At 37.1% G+C, this 20,116-nt stretch overlaps 1 protein-coding gene across 1 annotated transcript in view; it reads left to right on the top strand.

Moving 5' to 3' along the window:
- EML6 (echinoderm microtubule associated protein like 6) overlaps positions 1 to 20,116 on the top strand; it is an 80,859-nt gene that overhangs the window by 44,733 nt on the left and 16,010 nt on the right. The window contains exons 19-30 of the mRNA XM_010181141.1: positions 309 to 420; positions 1,113 to 1,240; positions 2,846 to 2,987; positions 4,168 to 4,320; positions 4,582 to 4,713; positions 6,461 to 6,549; positions 7,180 to 7,356; positions 7,464 to 7,665; positions 7,882 to 8,008; positions 16,846 to 16,860; positions 18,156 to 18,164; positions 19,721 to 19,799. Of these exons, the coding sequence (XP_010179443.1) occupies positions 309 to 420; positions 1,113 to 1,240; positions 2,846 to 2,987; positions 4,168 to 4,320; positions 4,582 to 4,713; positions 6,461 to 6,549; positions 7,180 to 7,356; positions 7,464 to 7,665; positions 7,882 to 8,008; positions 16,846 to 16,860; positions 18,156 to 18,164; positions 19,721 to 19,799 (1,365 nt within the window). The remainder of the gene's footprint in view (positions 1 to 308; positions 421 to 1,112; positions 1,241 to 2,845; positions 2,988 to 4,167; positions 4,321 to 4,581; positions 4,714 to 6,460; positions 6,550 to 7,179; positions 7,357 to 7,463; positions 7,666 to 7,881; positions 8,009 to 16,845; positions 16,861 to 18,155; positions 18,165 to 19,720; positions 19,800 to 20,116) is intronic.

Here is a 20,116-nt window from a genome sequence, read left to right as displayed (position 1 = left end):
AACTATTGCCACTTCTAAGGATAAAGCACATATTTTTCCATAGCTTATTTCCACATGCAGAAAAATGTTATGGTTCAGCATTACTGTTTACAATAGCGTGCACTCTACATGGTTATAAGTCTTTATAACCCTTAGAAAAGCAACACTCCCTTTATATTTTTTTTTCCTCATAAGTGTAGGATCCAGTGTTTTTAGTTGGACACATGAATAAAATGCAGGGGAGAATTTATACTGCCTTTGGACATATCTTTTTAAGTATTAGTATGTCAGTGCTGATGTTTGTATGTTTTCATACTCTGACCATACAGGGTTTTGTAACTGGTGGAAAAGATGGAATTGTGGCACTTTGGGATGATATGTTTGAAAGATGTCTGAAGACATATGCTATTAAAAGAGCAGCACTATCTGCTAGTTCTAAAGGTACTTTTCAGTGTGTTTTAATAAGGACTATATGCATAGTAGGTGCCAAATCTTACCAGAACACAAGAGGAACAGTAATATACTACTTACTAGTCTGTACTGGAATTTTCTGTTTTGATAGATATAAGATGTATTTTACACAATCTTTGCCATTTATCATTTTTTCTACTATTTCCTTCTCTATTCTGTGACATTTGTCTTTGTTTTCACTGAAATTATTTTAAAAGGTGATGTCATAAGCTTGTGACTCTGGCCATTCCAAAGTCTGGTCTTTTTAGCAGCTAGTTTCCTTGGCTGGCCAAATTTCACGTAGTGAGACCAGGGTCACTGCGAGCTGGAAAGACATGTTAAATTCTGGTTCCCTAGGCATCAATGTGGAAGTCTGTAAAATGGTATTCACAAATAACCACAGAATTAATGTCCATGTTGCTGAATCATCTGAACCCCTTGTATGCTGTCACTGTCAAAGCACTAAAATATTAATCTTTATATTGCCACAATAGAGACTGGCACAAGCTATTAATTCAATCCATGGATTATCTAGTAGTTTGATCAGACAAGTGTATCTCATGTTTCATGATTTTAAACAGATTTTTATTATAGATGACATAAGCTGTATAAACTATAGGTGATATGAGCCTCTTCTTGATTTCAAAATAAAAAACTAAAATTAATATATTTGTATTCTTCAGGTTTACTTTTAGAAGATAATCCCTCTATTCGAGCCATCAGTCTAGGACATGGGCATATACTAGTGGGAACTAAAAATGGAGAGATACTCGAAATTGATAAAAGTGGCCCTATGACTCTACTTGTTCAGGTACCATATGAATCTTAGATATCAAAACATCCCCTGGAGACGTACAAGACATCATAAGATTTTCCCAGTGATTTTCTTTCTGTTTTCATTAATCCTGTTGGCCACCATTCCTTTCCTTGCTCAGGCAGAAGTTGATGCTTTCTTATATAAATGACTTTGAGATTCACTGTGGATTACAGAATTCTGAACGTAAAACAAACAGTCCATTAAGTTCAAAGGCTTTTTATGACTTTTTAAAGACATTTTAGTTTAGGACCCAACACAAAAATGTAAAATTATTAATAGAGCTAACACAATTTATTTTATTTTAACAATGTGGTATTTGCTTTTACTGAAATAATATAGTGGATTATGAAGAAGCCTGTGCTTTAATTTGTGAAAAATTGTTTTAGAGTTACAACACACAGTTTTCATTGCATGTATTACAAAGCACAGAGACACCTTTTTTTTTTGCCTGAAAAAATATTTTGCAAAGTTTCATTAAAAAAAATTCATGTGTATGTCCACAAATGTATTTGATATTGCTTTGGTTTAGTGCATTGAGTAACACTAACGTCTATATGTAGAAAATGGTATATATCACTTACTGAGTTATAATTTGTCAAGTTTTTACTTTTGTTTTATATAACTGACTAAATTATTGCTGTTTTTTACAAAAATACTGTTTCTTTGGTATTTTTTGTTCCAGTTAGTTCTGATCACATGAAGTAATCTTTCAAATTCGTATTGCCTGCCTGACAGCCTAACTAACCTAAATGTGGAAAATTGAATTTTTGAAATTTAAATTATTTAACTTATTCACTAATTTGGAATTGCAAACTCATGCCGATCTAGTTCCTTTCACATGAATAGTAAGGTTGTGAGATGGTAAGATTACCATAAAAATACCCAACTCCTGTGAGTTCTCTGATAAAGTGAAGTGTTATAATTGTCATTCAGCTTAAATGATGTGCTTGCATGCATCAACTTGAGCCATAGGAAAAAAAATAAGGTATAATCAAGATGTCATGACAGTTCCACCTCTTTTTCTTTTAATAGTATTTTTCTATCTCAACAAAAATGTCAGTGACCAGACTGAAATCCAGATTGAGTATAGTTAGAAATTATTTAACCTTGAAATGCAGTTCAAGCTGTAGACAAGTTGAAGGAAATGTAAAAAAATGAAAGAAAAGTTATTAAAAAGTTTGAAAATTGAGTCCTGAGGAAAGATTAAAAGATCCAAGTATGTGTACATTGAGTAGACAAGTTCTCCAGGATCTAAAAAATTATATAAACCTTGAAGATAGATTGGCCCATATTAGGATTTCAGGATAAAGTCCTGTTTGAGGCATAACTATTTCCTGTTAATTTTGAGTCTGGAAGAGAGAGCATTTAGTAGAACAGGAATTACAGCTAGTAATAGCGAAGGAAACTAAGGAAGAATATATCTTAAATGGCTATCACAGGAAACAAACCAGACATTCATTTGAATGTGGAAAATATTTTGAGAGGAGTTGATGAAGGCCTTATTGCCTGAGACTTGTAAAAGGAGGCAGGTCAAGTGCTAGAACATATTACACAAACCCAAATGCATTATTTTCTCATACATTAAATTCTTTCCTTTAGGGACATATGGAAGGAGAAGTCTGGGGCTTGGCAGCTCATCCTCTCTTGCCTGTCTGTGCCACAGTGAGTGATGATAAAACACTACGAATCTGGGAACTTTCATCCCAGCACCGCATGCTGGCAGTGAGGAAACTCAAAAAAGGTAATTCTCATTTGGCCATACAATGGGATAGTAATGATACTACTTGATTTCCATAACAGCTCCATCTTTGCTTTCAGTGCATATCACAGGCATTAATTAGGTAGGAAGAGGACACAGTCATTAAGAAATTTGAAGCATAGGAAGTAAATTATTTTTGGCATGTGTCAAGTCTATGAGAAGGGTAGAAAGAAAAAGGATTATAATCTATAGTAATGAATAATAATAAAATTAGTCTATTTTCCTCTGATTTCAAGGGGAATGAGTTGACCTCAGAATAATTTTCCTTCTTAAGAATACTTTAAGATAACATATTTTTTGCTGACATTAAAAAGTTTCCTTATAAAGACAAATATAAAATTTTCTGTATGTTACACACAATCAGCCTTCAGTGGCAACATGAATTTTACTTCTCTGAAAATGAACACTTTTCCTGCCCTCTCCTCTGTATAAAAGTAGATCAGCTATGTTGAAATACTGCCTTCTCAAAATTACTCTTATTTCATTTACTCATTCATATCTTTCAGGAAATTTTATGGTGTAAATTCAACATACTTCATTTTCGGTGACAGATCCAGAGCACAGGAACTAGCTGAGGGAAAAGAGAGTCAAATGTTTTGGAGAGGTGAACTCAGGGACCAATGAGGATAGCTGTATGAAAGAATATGGTCAGAAATAATGTTGAGGCAAAAAGTAAGTGGAGGAAGTATAGCATCTCTGTGTTAAGTGTTCCTGAAAGGAACCATTATTCAGTCATTTAACAAAGAAACCTACAAGAGTAGTATCCTTGAAACACAAGTAATTTTGCTGCCTGTAATGAGTCTTTGAATTTTCCATCTGGATTTCCTTTCCATATGTTTTCTTTTTTTATTATTATTATTTTTTTAAAATTCTATCATCGCTGTGTTTAGAACATCATTGGAAGGTGTTATTTGCACCTAAACCCATTTTAAAACTGATCAAATTGCCATTGTCAACTCAAGAACAGCTTATACAGAGGGTACATTCCCATTTAGTAAAACATTAATTGTAGTCCTCTTATCACATATTTGTTTTAATAAATAACAAATCTATTTTAAAAGTGTATACTTGATGTAAAAACCTTTCAGTCGCAATTTATTGAAGATTTTCTCAATCCCAAGTTTGTAAGCCTTAAGATGCTCCTTTCCATTTTCTGTTGTAGGTGGCCGATGCTGTGCCTTTTCTCCTGATGGGAAAGCCTTGGCTATAGGGTTGAATGATGGAAGCTTTCTGGTGGTAAATGCTGACACTGTTGAAGATATGGTCTCTTTTCACCACAGAAAGGAAATGATCTCAGATATAAAGTTCTCACGAGGTATAATCAAATGCTAAAGTGAAAGGGCAATGTTTAACTTGGAGTTTGTTTTTTCTCCTCTAGACATAAATTGAGTGTTCAGAAGGCAGACCTGCTTTATGTGTGCTCCATGCATTTAAATACTGTGGAATTCTTATATGATTGTATGCTGCCTAGTATAATGAAGCCCACCACTAACCTAGTGCCTTTGGATGTAAAATGCATAACAATAGCAGTTATAACATGTACACCTTTAATAACCTCCGTGTATTTTCTTTACAGAATCAGGAAAATACCTGGCTGTGGCTTCCCATGATAATTTTGTAGATATTTACAATGTACTTACCAGCAAAAGAGTTGGCATTTGTAAAGGTGCATCTAGCTATATCACACACATTGACTGGGATTCAAGAGGTAAAATGTTTAACCAGAGATACAGATTTAAAATGCCTGTAAAACAGAATATCAGAAAGCGGTTTCTATACCTGTTACTAAGATAAACTCTAACTGCTAATGCAAATGACTTTTCAACATCAAGCACCATATGGTTTCAATGCAATTACATTTGTTGGAGGAATTAATCCTCACTTGTAGCATTTGTACCAGAGTACATGGTACTGCACTGCTGACAACATATGACTAAAATGTCACTTATGAACATAATATTGCATTTCTTTGCCCTGTTCTTTTTATCGTTTTGTAGTGTGGCACATTTTTCTTTTCCACCTTTTATGTCCAATTTACTTTCTTCTCTGCCAAGCATTACGTGGCAATCATGGCAATGAAGTTAGAGAGCCTTACTGTCACAACTAATTAACTCTAGGAGGATCGATAATGAGCTGGTGCAAATAAGCCTTCCCAGACCTAATATGATTCTGTGTGGTACCACCTGTGTGTCTGAGCCCTGCTTCCTGTGTTGTGCTAGTCGCAGAATGTGCTGCAAGCTCCCTGACAACAACAGGAGCTAACCTCCTTTCAGAACCCATTCGGGTATGCATCTCCTTCTTGAGCCAGTAAGCCATGTTGCAGCTGAACTGGTGCTGTGTGCCTGCTTCCAGCCCTGATAATCTGACTGCTGATAGGGGTACACATAGTAATAGTGATTTGTCCAATAATACCTGTCTATCTGTAGTAGCCAGTTCTTGGATGTATGCACACATAAATTATATGAAAACTGAAAATCCTGTGTTTATGGTATTTATTGGAAACTCTAACTGAACTTCTAGATGCAAAGGATTAATATACTAAACTGTATAACCTGTATTATATAGGGCATATAGGAAGGGCGTGATACTACTGTAGTATCATATTGCACTTCTTGTTGTCAAGGTTTCCTACAGATTGAATAGAGCTTGTATAACAAAGGGCAAGATGCCCCGTCGAAACACAGCAAGGTTGGAACTGCAGTAGTTCATGTCAGTAGCTACTCTAATCCAGTGTTTCTCAGTAAAAGAGTGCTGTCACTGGAAGTTATGCAGCTTCAATATTGTACAACTGCTTTTATGATAATAAATCCCCACAGGGTTTCTTACACTAGTATAGTTGTTATAATTTGAAAATTTGAGAAAATGCTTTTACTTTTCTTATATCCCAAAGCTGAATTTGAAAGTGTTTTCTACTTCTTCATGCACAAATACTTGCTAACATACTACCAATTGCATACAGGATTATCTTCATAATATCACAGTATTTATATGGGTATGGTAAATTTCCTATTCAAGGATAGTTTGGTGTGTAGCTGGACTAAATGCCAGTTAGGCAGTGCAAAACAGATGGGAGCTTGTGCTGTTTTTAACTTCTGGCAAAGCTGTCTTGCAAAATTGTTATGAAAAATTAATAGCCATACACAGTTTTATATCTTTTACTTTCCGTTATCGTGATGATGAAAACACGAGCAAAATATTTCTTATCAGAAGAAAGTGATTTGCTGCAAGACAGTAATTTTTTAAGGATGTTGGATGGTATTTACAGTATTCCTTTGGCAGTGAATCAGGAGTATAGGATTCTTATGAGAGTGATTCCAAGCATCTGTTTTACTTTTGCTATGAACAACACTCTGGAGGATAATTTCTTACACTGCTCTCAGAAATCTTTTCATTCAAACAAAAGAAAGTTCATAATAATGAATAAGATTCATAATAAACTCTTATTTCATATCCAGGAAAGTTATTGCAAGTCAATTCTGGTGCCAAAGAACAACTATTTTTTGAAGCACCAAGGGGGAAAAGGCATATTATAAGAATTGCTGAGGTACGAATTATGCTTACTGGATTTTTTACTGTGATAGTTACTTTTCTGGACTTGAAAATTAGCATATTTTCTCTTAAAATGGTATAGTTTTTCCTTTTAAACTACTATATTTACAGTAGTTAGAATGAGAATTATTTAACCATTCTGCATAGTGTCTTTCCTAGCACTTGTAAATGGTAGAACTTGCAGATTTCTGTTTGTATCTCTGAATTCATTGTTGTTTGTTTAATAGCAGTCATTTTCTGTAACCTCCTTTCCTGAACAATCACCTGTTTTCTGTGTAATCAGTGTGCATATGAATTATAAACCAACAATATGACCTGGCTTTTAATGATGTTGATTGTTTGTGACATGTAATTCTACAAAATAACAATGTTTAGCACCTCAGAAAAGTCTTTTGAGGAGATTTGTACCCAAATCATTCTTGACCTTGGGAAGTGGAAATGTTTAAAGATTTAAGTCTTTTGATGAAGATACGCAGTTTGTATTAACTAGCTGGAAACAGAGAACAGTTTCTAAAAACACTAAAAAAAATTAAGTTAATATCAAAGACAGGAAAATATACACATCAAACCAATGTCTATTGGATATGTATTAAGATAGCGTCTTTTGGGGAAATTTTGCTTGCAGATAGAGAAGATTGAATGGGACACCTGGACATGTGTTCTTGGTCCTACTTGTGAAGGAATTTGGCCAATGCACAGTGATGTCACCGTTGTAAATGCAGCTAGTCTTACAAAAGATGGAGCACTATTAGCTACAGGAGATGATTTTGGTTTTGTGAAGCTTTTCTCATATCCGGTGAAGGTAATAAGTGTATTTATTTCTGTGATTAGAAACTGTGCAAGCAAGGGAATTAAGGAAGGCGTTCACAATATGTCCAACTGCTAATACGTGAATTCTTTGTGCTACAGGGCCAACATGCAAAATTTAAGAAGTATGTGGGTCACAGCGCACAGGTAACCAATGTCCGGTGGCTGCACAATGATTCTGTGCTGCTGACTGTAGGTGGTGCTGACACAGCTTTGATGATCTGGACCAGAGAATTTTTGGGCATTCAGGAGAGCAAGCTGGTTGATAGTGAAGAATCAGACACAGATGCAGAAGAAGATGGAGGTAAAAAGGACTGTATAAAACACATCTTTAATGTAGTCTTCATTCCACAGAGGCATTTAACTTGAAGTGAGCTAGAAACTTTCATGTGCTAAAGTTCAGTGTACTAAGAGCTTGGTAGTGTTTGTTTCCTTCCTTTTATTGGTACAGATCTTGTTTTCTACTCTAGCACTATGAAACAAAGATAGTTTGTTTTATTTGATGTTTTATTTTTCTAAGGTTATGATAGTGATGTTGCAAGAGAAAAAGCAATTGACTATACCACTAAGATCTATGCAGTAAGCATCCGAGAAATGGAAGGGACAAAACCACATCAACAGCTGAAGGAAATTTCAGTAGAAGAAAGGTATGTCACACAAAGGCATTCATTTCCAAATGTACATTGCATTCTTTTGAATCTCTTTTCATTCGACTAAAATTAGTCCTTAGAAATATGTCAGGCATTTTAAAATTCCCAAGATAACATTTAAAACGGTGTTCATAGGGTACAACATGTTAATGTGATGGAGAAAAATATGTATATGTAAGTAAAACACCTGTGAGTGTTGTGCTCTCTTCTGCTGTTCACGTAAGTGGTTATATTCTTTCCTAATTAGTATGTGTAGTTCTACATATGTCTGCAGCAGGGCATTTGTGATTAGGTGAGCTTGTAAATACTTTGTCGTTACGGCTTTTGGTGATGTTTACTTTGAAAGATTATTGTGTCAGGTTGTTACTGTTAAAGCTGGCATTTCCCATGACACATGTTGGCCTTAGGCTGAATTATTCTGAAAAAAAAGAAAATAGTATTGGAGAGGACAATAAAAAAAGAGGTGAGAGCTAAGCATAGAGGGTGAGTAAAACCCAGACCTATGTGGGTCATTCTTTTATCATGTGTTTTCTTGCTTTTGCCCAATGTTGGGCACTAACAGAAAGGACTGCTGTGGGTTAACCTACAGAAAGAATTTAAGCTTAGTTTTTTCCCATCAGTTTACGCAGAATGGATAACTAGTAACAATACCAGGAGTGTGATGGCATATTGTTCTCCCCACAGGGATCCTGCCCTAGTTAGAGAACAGGATACGTAGCCCTCAGGGAATATAGTGGGCACAGAAGTGTGTGCTGGTGCACTGTAGGTTCCCTGCTGCAGGTGTTGCAAAAGATGAGGGCTGTGTGTAGAAAGAGGCTGGGATGGCAAGAAGAGAGCACTCTGGAGCCTGTGGAACTGCCTTCTTGCTCTTCCTGCTTCTGTCACATAGCTTCTTGGTGATGGTTGGCAAATAGAATATTTTTACAGGCAGCCTCTAACCCTGTGTACCTCATTTCCTGCCATCAGCTGAGAGATGCAAGGCTGAATTTGCAGAAAATCTGCACACTCATAGCTGTAAGCGAAGGTCATTTAAGCAGCTCTTTGAAAAAAACATGTAACACATAACTGCATTGACCAGATTAAAGTCTAAGGTTTTCTTACTTGACTACTGAAAACTGGTGGCAACTTTTGAGATTTTTGGCTTTAAGTCTCCTTGGTGTCCTGATTTGCAAGATACAAAATGGAATTAGTAATACTTTCTAAACTCATGCAGCCCTTTGAAGAATAAATTAGTTTGTTTTTAAAGCTCTCTAAGAATGAAGTGCTGAACATCATGGACAGAAAGTAATAATAATTTTGCACTTGATATATGAATAAGAGAACAAAAATTTTGCACTCCTTTTATTTTTTTTACCACAACAATTTAACAAAAGCATGTATCAGGAGGATTATTAGTGATTTTTTTTTTCATAAGATGTTCCCTTCTTTTTAAAACTCTCTTTCCATTTTCTCATTTATTCATACAAAGCCTTTGTTCCTCTATTTTTCTATGAGAAGGCATAGTGTATTATCTAGTAAGCATGAATGTTTTGAGATTGACTTAAAAAAAAGAAAAAATATTTTATTTTGTGTGAGTACTGCTAAATTGTTATTGCACATGAAATAACAGATGCCAATGATACTGTGGCTGGATATTTTACACCAGAAACCCTTGTACCTTCCAGCTGCTTTATTCTGCTTTGATGATGCAAAAAGCAACTGTAGAGTGAGTTTAATTGACCAATTAAGCTGGGCTTACAATTGTTTTGTACTAGTGAATTACCAGCAATATGAGCACAAGAGTCAGTCTCATCGGCAGCTTTTCAGCACTATTCTCAGTCCCGGAGTGAAAATCACTGCAGTCCCTTTGGGTCCCTAGGAAGCTTTCCTTCTGTGAAACCTGGCCATGGGTCTGCTGTCTGATGCAAGCCAGTACCCTGCGTCTCTGAGTAGTATCTCAGTCTGCCACATACACTTCAGGCTGCCTGACTTTTGAGTCTACCCATATCCCCAGTCCTAAGCGGTGTAAGCTGATTCAGCTGAACCTGCTGTGTTGCTGTGGAGGAAAGCACCTGTGAAATGAACAGGCAGTCTACCTTTTTCAGTCTTTAACAAAACATGTAGTACCTGCAGAGCAGCACATAACAGGACAAATGAAGCAGGCTTCCCATTTGTTGCATGAACACTGTTAATCCGTAAAGCAGAGAAGACGTGCTTTGTGCTATGCAATCCTACATAGCACCACTGAAGCTGGAAGCTCCTCCAGTATGCCCAGGCGTTTGTACACTGCCCACTCTGTTTATAGCTGGGGGACCTAATTACATGGGTAGACACCTCCTCTGCAGTGAGGTTGCCTCCAATTTCCATAATAATCTCTTCATGTTTGTACATGAGAGGTACATGTACCTCATGGCTGTACATGAGAATAGCATACTGTAGCCTATCTGAAGGAATAATCTATCCTGTTAACAAGTTCTAGACTAAAGAGAGCAAAAAAGAAAGCTTTAACATTCTCCGTATCTTTTTTCTTCTTACATTCTCTGTGCAATTAAAAGTTTTGTACTTCATTATAAAATAGCTTAAAAATAAACCCTTGTTAACTGCCCTTTTGATTTTTTTTGCTAGAGAGTCACAGTTATCCTTCACTCTTTTATATGTCCTCTTTCAATTACAGCTACTTCAATATGGTCACATCTTTGGCATTTGGAATTTGTGTTGTGATAAATTTGTCAACAGATCCTGTACTTTTCATATATGGTTAGACAAATATATATTCACTTCCCTTTCTTCATAGGATTAATATAAATTATCAGAATTTATAGTCAAACAATTAAAGGCAGAAATTTTATGGTGAAATGCAGGCAAAACTGCAGTATCTGAGGGTGTTGTACTGGGATAGGGCCTTAAGCTGTGAAAGGTACTGGGTTTTGGATGCAGTAAGATGGAATTGATGTGTTCGCTACTGCAATTGTCAAAGACTTCTATTTTTGGCCAGAGTTGTACCAGTATGTGCACAATTTATGCAGAATCTCGACACTCCCAATTATGAGTGCTTCAGAGGGAAGCTGACTTCTCTCATAAGACGTATGAATTGTGGGGCAAGCTTCATAGCTGTGCCAGATGTCATCTTTTCTGAGAATACAGAAGAACGCAGCAGCTAATGAAGGGTTTGTCTCACCGTATTCTAAGAGCTTCCTAAAAGCACTGGGCTGACTTTTCTTTGCACTTCTGATGGTCAAAAGTGACAGTTGATCAAGCCAGATGAAGTTAAAAGCCTACCACTGCTGAACTGTCATTGTTCAGGAAAACCTAAGTTGTAAATCAGCGGATCTTCAGGACATGGAGTCTTGAAATCTCTGTGCACAGGCTTGAGTGAGATGGCAACAAGTAACGCTCAAGCCAGTTCACAGAGCTGTACGTTTTCTGCAAAAGGCACAGCTGAAGTAGCCTGTCCCAGGCCCTTCAGATATGAGGAGAGGATGCAAGAGGATGTATTCCATTATCTTTCAGGCAGGTATATGGGAAAACCTGGTAGTCTTTTGAGGGGGAAGATTGTCTGCAAAAAATATTCCGAATTCCAAATCTCTGCTCTTTGTGCTGTACGTCTGTATGAAGACCCCAGAGATGGGATTTGCGCACTGTGAATATTCTGAGGTTAAGAACTTACTGTCTAAATTTTGGAAATCATGTTACAAGCTGGAAAGCCATTTAAGATAGAAATAGTGAGTTAATCACAAGACCTGAAAAACTGCTGGTCCACTTCACTGCAGAATGCAATGAGGGTCTAAGAAGAAGTGTCCCCCTTGCTGTATTTTCATTTTGTGTCTGAGAAAGGAAAAACTGTGAGCTATGCATCGGTATAGTGGGTAGAAACCCAGAATTAAACAAAGCAAGATTAAATTAAGGGGAAAAAAACATCCACCAAAACCATGGGAAAAACAAGCTTCCAGCTCAAGCAAGAGAAGAGGAATAGCTGCTTCTTGGGGGCAAGGACTTAAAGCTCACTATGTTTCTTTCTTTAAATAGTAATATTCAGAAGGTGAACTGTTGCTGAACAAGCCATTTCCCTGCTTATGTAATACAAATGTGCTTCAAAGATACTACATGACACATAGGAGACAGTCTTGGTTTAAGAAGTCTGTTTTATTTTCCTCTTCATTATAGCTACATTTCCATCTTTTAACTTTTGTTTGCTAGAACAAGCTTGCAGGACTCTGTGTTTCTATAATATTAAGAGTGGTAAATCTGAAAAACTCAAATACATTATTTGTCTAGGAATAACAAATCATTGTACAATTCAGGAGTTTGATCTCGGGAACTGTGATGTGTCTTCTGAAATGACTGCAAGTATATGGTTGAGAGCTGATACAGGCAGTGCTGGATTGGGAGGGGAAAGCTCTGCAACAAACACCATCCTTCTGGAAAGGAAACAGCAGCTCAGAAATGACTCCCCCAAAATTAATACAAAGACTTACTCTGTTGTCTTTTTGTCACAAGAGAGGAGCCAGCAATTCTTGTTCATTTTCTCCCCCATCATGGGGAAGAGTAGGAGGATGGATTTGACTTAATACTAGATACAAGATAACCCTGAATTTGAGCAGCTGCTCCTCTGTTACTACCCAGCATGTGCTTTGTGCTTAGCATAATCCAATGAGATGAAAAGGGAATGTGTATTACACTGGCCTTCTCCAGATCTCTGGAGTATTGGGCCTCTAAGCAACACGGATGGAGAAATTTCATTATTATAAAGGGCAAAAACTTATATATGACAAACTTGGGGTTAATATTAAGGTTTTTTCTTAGAAAAAAAAATTAAATCCCTTTATTGAATGTACCTTTCCTGGCTTATTTATTTACATAATGAAAATAATGATGATTCTGCAAATATCCTGGAGGAATGCACAAGTTACGTTACAGATTTTACTTGCAAGATTTGAAATAAATCATGGTTTGCTATTTTTGTGGGAGACTCTTAGATTTACTGTCCCTGTCAGCAGTTAGAGCTTTAGGATGGAAAAATAGCAGGAGAGATGAGACAGAGGAACAGTTTTTAAATGTCTTGTGGTTGCATTAGTTAAGATAATTAATTGATTGTTGTTTCTCTCTCCTCTACCCAACCTTCTTGTTTTTCTTCTTCTCCCTTTCCATGTCTGTCCTCCTCCTCACCCGCCCTTATTTTTCTCTTCCTTTTTTGCACCTCTGATTGACATCCTCTTCTTTGCTCTGCCTGTATGATACAGAAGTGGGGTGCCAATGAGAGGTGCGGCAGGAGCAGTCTCGCGGTGTGGGAGCTCCAAGAGCAGTGCTCCCACACCATGGGACCACTTGATCACTGGTGGGACTGTCCTAGACAATCCAGGACAATTGTAAGCTATGCTGTGTGTTACGTAGGAATTGTGCTCCATTGCAGAAAAGGGCTAACTTTTGAACTGGGACCATTTTAACTGGCAAAGAATTTGTATAATGAGAAGTAAAACAAGCTTGCGTGAAGACTGTGTTTATGTTACTAATACAAAAGGCAAAGATGTATTTGCACTTTGCATTCTACTAACCGCTAACATATATCCTGTGTTTGCAGCTTTCATTTAGTTTGATTTGCATGACTCTCCATAAACTGAAAACTCTTGTAATATACCTGGTGATAGAAACGCCTTTAAAGCAGGTTGGATGTGTAGAAAACAAAAAGCAGCATTAGCATGTTTGTCTAGTTTTCTGTTTTCTGAACATACTGGCTTGTCTCACTCTCCGTGAGTTCTCTGTCTCGGAGCCTGTTCTCAATTGTGTTATTATGCATAATTTGTAATCATACGCTCTGATAAAGATGAGAAGTTAGAGAAGCTTAAGAAGCTGGATTTTCTCTCATCAAATATTATTCTTTTGTTTGTTTCTTTAAAACAGCATGAACCAAGTTATATAAGCTTTCAAAGTAGCCCCCGCAAGTGGCAAGTACAAGCCTTTGTACCATAAACTGAATTATTAGACATATGGTTACAAATTGTGTCCATGCACTTTTACATGCACACTTCTGTGGGTGCAGTGTAAAAGCTTTGAATGTGAATCTGTGTTGTGTTTATACGTGGATTGGAACTATTCAAAGTGTAACTGGAAAAACACATCTCTGGGGTGGAGAAAATAACTTGGGGCTTATTTCAGCAGAAACCTACTGTTTGAGTAGCATCCTTTGGAATATTCACTATTACTTTCTCAACAGCATTATGTCAAGTTAATGCATCCTAAATGTATTTGGCAGCATGCTGGTTTCATCACGGTTGTCCCCAGGCCTGAACACATTGTGACTGGTGTTTTTATAGACTCTTGCCAACCTACTGAACTCAAAGTCAATCTTGCTCCTCCCACAGGTCAGCACCGAGCTGGCCCAAAAGTCTTTTTCGTTTCTGTGACACTTAGTGGGTGTGGAATCGAGTCACAATGCACAACATGTTGCCATCTTTTCTCTCTGCTCTGAGCTTGAGTGCTCTCTGCACTGAAGTTGGTATGAAATACTCAGCTTTTTTGGAGAGTTATTGTGTAGGGTGTGGTCCAAGAAGGGCTGGAAAAGCATTGTTTCATATGGTTTGTTATGCAGGGGAAGGATGGTATTTTATCTGCCCGTTATGTTTTACCTCCAGCCCAAAAGTTACCCATATACTATTGGTTGAATATTTTACTTACACAATGAGCACAGCTTCAAAATATGTCAGAGTTTACGTAAGGAACAGCAAAAAAAGTAACAAAGATACTTCCTCACAAACATGATCATAAACACTGAGAGGAGCCCAAGGAAAGAGAGAGCCCTTCCCAAGTTGTGTTGGTTCTGATGCCTCGGTGGTATAATGGAGGGAGTTCTCCTGAAGTCTCCCTACCTGAGGCATTCAAAACCTTTTAGCTCAGAGACAGAAATGCAGGCTTTGTCTAAAACATATTACAGTGTGTTCCCTGAAGCTGGTTTTGGCAAAGAGGGCTGAGGGATCTTCCAGACAGCCCTGTCTGTCCGGTGTATGATGCGTGGCAGATCTCTATGCAATAAGGGCTGGCCTATTTACAACAGTTGTTTAGTTTAACAGCTTTATGAGATGTTTAGAAAAATGAACTTGTTAAAAAAAATAAAGGCCTTCGGATTTCATTCAGAACTGATTATCCTTCTGATTAATCTGCTTTTCTGCTTGTTTCACATTTGGAGACTGAACTAGAATGACATGTGAATGCAATGACTAGCTTCCCTTACTAAACACGAAAATGGCTATCGCCACCATGCGTTCTGCAATACCTTTTTTCTTTTTTTTGTCTTTTTTTTAAAGAGTGCATCAGCATACATGTGAAATCATAAATATTGTTACCATGCTAAGGCTTTTTCAGTGCTACATTTAAAAAAAATAGTTTAGATTACAATTGATGTTTCCCTCTAGTTTTGTTTTAATTTTGCTTTGATCCACTGTATTAGAGAGTAGGATATTTTAATTTTGAATACTATTCTTTTTTGTTGTCTTGTGTTATCTACAAAATGTAAAGGAAAAGTAACAGCAGGAGAAGTTGTATGTCAGACTTTCAAGTATCTTGGCATAGGAAAATCCAAGGATTTAGAATTCACAAAATCTTTTATTCAATTCTTAAAGCTCTGTGTTTTGCAGCAGTTTTAGGGCACTTGGGAGTCCCCCTCCTGTCAACTAGTGGAGTCGAGTTGGTTATCTCTGTCCCACAGAATTTATCATAACATTTTTTGGCCTGATTTTTCTATTTAAAAGCTGCTTTTGCATTTTTTTCTGAAATGAACAATACATTTTTAAAAAAAAATCTTGGATTTTTTGTTCTCTTGTCCAAACAGTCCTACTAGTAGTGGATCATCTTACTTCTCTTTCAACCTTGCTTTCTCTTCTTGGGAGCAGTGCTGCTCATTTTTATTTTTGTGTAGCAACCAAGCATGTTCCCTCTCCAGTTAGCAGCTATCTAAATGTACATGTTAGTCTCCCATTTGAACTCTGTTCAGCTGCTTCTCTGTACCCATTTCTGCTGGGCCCAGCCTGTCACCTTCTCAGTGTCAGGACATTTTTGTCCATCTGTCCCTGCTCCAAACCTCATTGTTTGTCCCTTCATGCAGTGTTGTTTCTGAAGATCCAATTCTGTTCCCATTGGCCTCAGAAGAGAATATTTGTGTTCTCGTCAATTTAGTACTGATGCAGAGAGTCTCTCATCAAAGAGCAATTATGCCATGTGCTCTAAAAACATGAGTTGGTTATCCCTGTCCCATAGAATTTATCATAATTTTTAGTCTGCTTTTTCTCTCCTTTGTTTTCTGTCTAAATTGATCTAACCTTGCCCCTGCCCCACCCCTTACTTTGGGCCTGTTCTCTAAGATCACATCTTCCAAAACACCATCCCCTCTTTCCCCCTGCCCAACTTTGGATATGTCCATCTGTTACTCTCTGTCCTAGTGCTGCCTGCTCACCCCACCTGTGATTTAGGCTCCTCTTTCCACCCATTGGTCTTGGCCATTTCAGATAGCCATCTTGGTTAGGTGAGAGGGAATGAATTGCTATTTGCACCTTTTTACATTTCTGCATGAAGACCCGTGAAGAGAGTGGGTGAGATTTTGTCAGTTTAAATCTGGAGTTACCTCATTGACTTATGACTGTGCGTACTTGTGTAAGCATACCAGCAAGATAATCATTAGTAACAGAATTTTTATTTGCTGTATTCACAGTATCTAAAGAGCTTTTGAAAGCCTTCTAATGTCTGACTGTGTCTTATCGTTCCTGGAACTTGTTCATCCCATAACGTAATATAAGCACATTTATTTTCAATTACTGGAAAGAAACCGTTAATGCTTGTATTATGTTTTAACTTGCTTTCCTTTGGAGGCAGGGAATTGTCAAGTAAGTACTAACAACACACAGCACAGAAAAAGCACAGATTGCTGTGATTGTACAATGCAGATTGCAAAGGTCAAAAAGGGTAAATATATGTGATTTGCTACAGTGCAAATTTCTTGTCTTGACACCGCCATCTTATGTATCAAAATAAATTAGGTGTAGTCACAGACTTGTTAAAAATGAAATGACTTGTTAGAATGTTAAAAGTTTGATGCTGCTTTACATTTGTTTTATTAAGATGATAATAAGGCAATGAATGCATACATGTGTGTATATATACATGTACATGTATATATGAATGCACACAACGTTTGTGTTTGTGTGTACTGTGAATAGATACATATAAAATTATACGTGTGTATGTGTATGTTTCCAAATTAAATCTCATGCTTCCAATCTAGTGATTATCAGTCATGTCATAGTGATAGTGTTTTCTTGCTTTCGTAAAAAAATCTGGCTTGCTCTTGTCATAAACTTTAACTGATATTCCTCGGTAGAGAAATGTAAAAACGGTCCACTTTAAAATTACACTAAAACAGAAAAAAGAGCAGGAAGCATACAAGAAAATTATTTATTATTTTCATAAGTGCTGATTCAAAGGTACAAGTAAATCTGGGCTGAAATGGCTTTTGCAGTTCTACATCGCATAATGATTTTATTTTGCAAGAGAATTAAGTTTTGTAATAATTTCCCCCACCCCTTCTCTACTGGTGACTGCACTGCTATTCGGCCCAATTACCGCTGACGCTTATGTAACGTGACTTGATTGACCACTTTCAGAGAAAATAAAGGTACTTGTTTTCCTATGAACAAAACAGTACAAGCTGTCCCCGTAAGTTGGCCTACCAATGAACAATTATGAGGCTAAATTGCAGGCTGAGCTAGGATAGAAAACAAGCATCCATTGTGTGAAACTCTCAACAATGCTCATGAGACTTCAGTTTCAACCAGTTTCCATCCCTGTCAGGCACCTGAAAATAATCAAACATGTGGAATCACATTCTCCTTCAGTTTAAAGTGTGCAGGAGGCATGGATGCGGCTTCCTTTCTCCCCTCCGTCCTGTAGGATCTCTAGCTAGAGTATATCCGAGGGTGCCAGGGTATGATGTTTCTGAATGTGTAGACTGGTGCACTCTTTAATTTCTGTTTTAGTTCTTGCTGGCATGCTTGAATAGCATGTTTTGTGCCGCAAAGGAATGACTGATCAACTCTAAAAATGCTTGTGCATGAGTAAAGTGGTCAGAAGTACACCTACACTGTATTAAGTTTCTTACTTGGCTTTGTTTGCTGCTTACAAGGGGATCAAGGTAACTCTTTCACTCTTTTAATGTCACGAGATCACCTGTTAATGTACTTTGCTAGTACTTAGTGAGTTTGCTTGTTTGCTTGAGAACTGGGTTAGTTTGTTTACCTCCAGCTTTGTTCTGTCTTGCTAGAGCTCAGATTTTCATGCTACTTACTCCTAGCTAGTGTTCTAGCTGTGCATTTTTGTCAGTTGTTGCTTTTAATACTTTCCATGACAAATACAATTCCAGAAAAAGCAGCTCCCTCTAAGCAAAAAGGATTTAATTCTTCTGCAATTCATTTTTGCAAAGTTACAATTAATGGTAGTTACAAGGACAAGAATAATCTCATTTTCACAGCATATATAATGTATATCAAGTTTGCACCTTTCTGAAATCTTAAACTGTGGAAACATTTTCCAAATTTCAGTGTTCATTAAACAAATTGAGGCCAGGCATTTTGGTCTTTTTACTTACAGAACCCCACTGTTGTTTAACCCCATCTCCAGAATCTGCAACTGGAGTTGAGAGGCACGAAGTGAAGTAGCTTTTGTGTCATTAACAGCAACCATGAAGTGATGTTTTGGAGCCACTATTTAACCATAATATCTCTTTTGATTCCTTTGCCATCACCACTTCTAGCCCAACCTTCTAGCAAGACCTATTTCCTAAGTACAAGATGATCAACCATGAGAAAGAATCTAGGCCAGATTTCTATGGGCTGATTTCTGCAGTAATCCTGTGCAATTGTTATGGCTCTGTTCTGCTGCTGACAGGATTAGAATTAGCCCTCATGAACTGCTGTTAGTGGAAAGGGAGAATCATTATGCTTAAATTAACACAATGGTCATTGAAAGTGGAGCCTGTGCAGCAGACGTTTCATTTTGTAAGGTCATGAACTTCTAGAGGCAGAGTTCCCTCTGCTCCTCTTAGGTTTGTGCCTCTTTTTTCTCAGGAGGATCAATAGTAGACCTAAAGGTTATCTGTCTTTAAAGACCACTTGCATGAATCAAGTTTTGTTTCAGTCTGTGTTCTACATTTGTCTTTTTAGCTACTTTTAGCAACTGTAATTATACAAAAATGCTTTGCTGGCCTAATCTCTGTTAAATTCACACAGATGAATGACTTGTACATTTTAAAATGTAATAATTTTATCTTTAATATGATTTTGAGATGTTTTTAATAAAGACATGTCAAGGTTTTGTGACGGCGTTTCTCAAAAGAAGCAAGGCTGGAGAAAGGTCAACTGCCAGCTGTAGAACATCTCTTAGATTCTTTCTGAAAGTAACGAAAATCAAGGCTTTTCCCATGGATTAAAATAATTATGGTTGTTTTTTTTAAATGGTGTAAGGTGGTCTGCCACTTATCCACAAAATCCACATCAACGTTATTTCTGCTCTTTCCATCTAAATGCATATGATTTCAGTCATTTTATTGTACAACTCTAAAATAAGCTAGACCTTAAGCTTATATAGTTGCAATTGGCCACTTCCTGATCACATGCAAAATACATGGTTTTGAAGGTTTTATTTTGCTTTCAAACGTATTTACTGTTGTCTTTTTTTAAACATTCATTTCAGGCCACCAGTTAGCAGAGCTGCTCCTCAACCTGAAAAACTGCAAAAGAACAATATCAACAAAAAAAAGAAACTGGTTGAGGTCAGGCTCAATACTTTTTCCTTTGCTTTGGGAGTAATATGTGCTGGGTGAAATTTGTCCCTATTTTGAATGCAACTGAAGTCATGTGTAGGTAGAAGAGAAGAGAAAGAAATCTCTAGAAGGTCTTTTCAGCCTCTGTAGCAAACACCAGAAGTTGTGTTAGACAGCATCCTCCATCACGCAACCTCAGATTTGGGGTGTTAAAGCTTACCTACATTATCAGATCTCTCCAAACCCCAAATTTGTTTCTTAATTTAAAGTGTAGGTAGAGCAGAGTTGTGTGTGCACCTGCAGCAGTACCCACACTCACTATACTA

The sequence above is a fragment of the Mesitornis unicolor genome, unplaced genomic scaffold, assembly GCF_000695765.1.
Source record: "Mesitornis unicolor isolate BGI_N332 unplaced genomic scaffold, ASM69576v1 scaffold39493, whole genome shotgun sequence".
Classification (NCBI taxonomy): Eukaryota; Metazoa; Chordata; class Aves; order Mesitornithiformes; family Mesitornithidae; genus Mesitornis; species Mesitornis unicolor.
The sequence above is the reverse complement of the archived record's forward strand: the minus strand, read 5'-3'. Positions and strand labels throughout refer to the sequence as shown.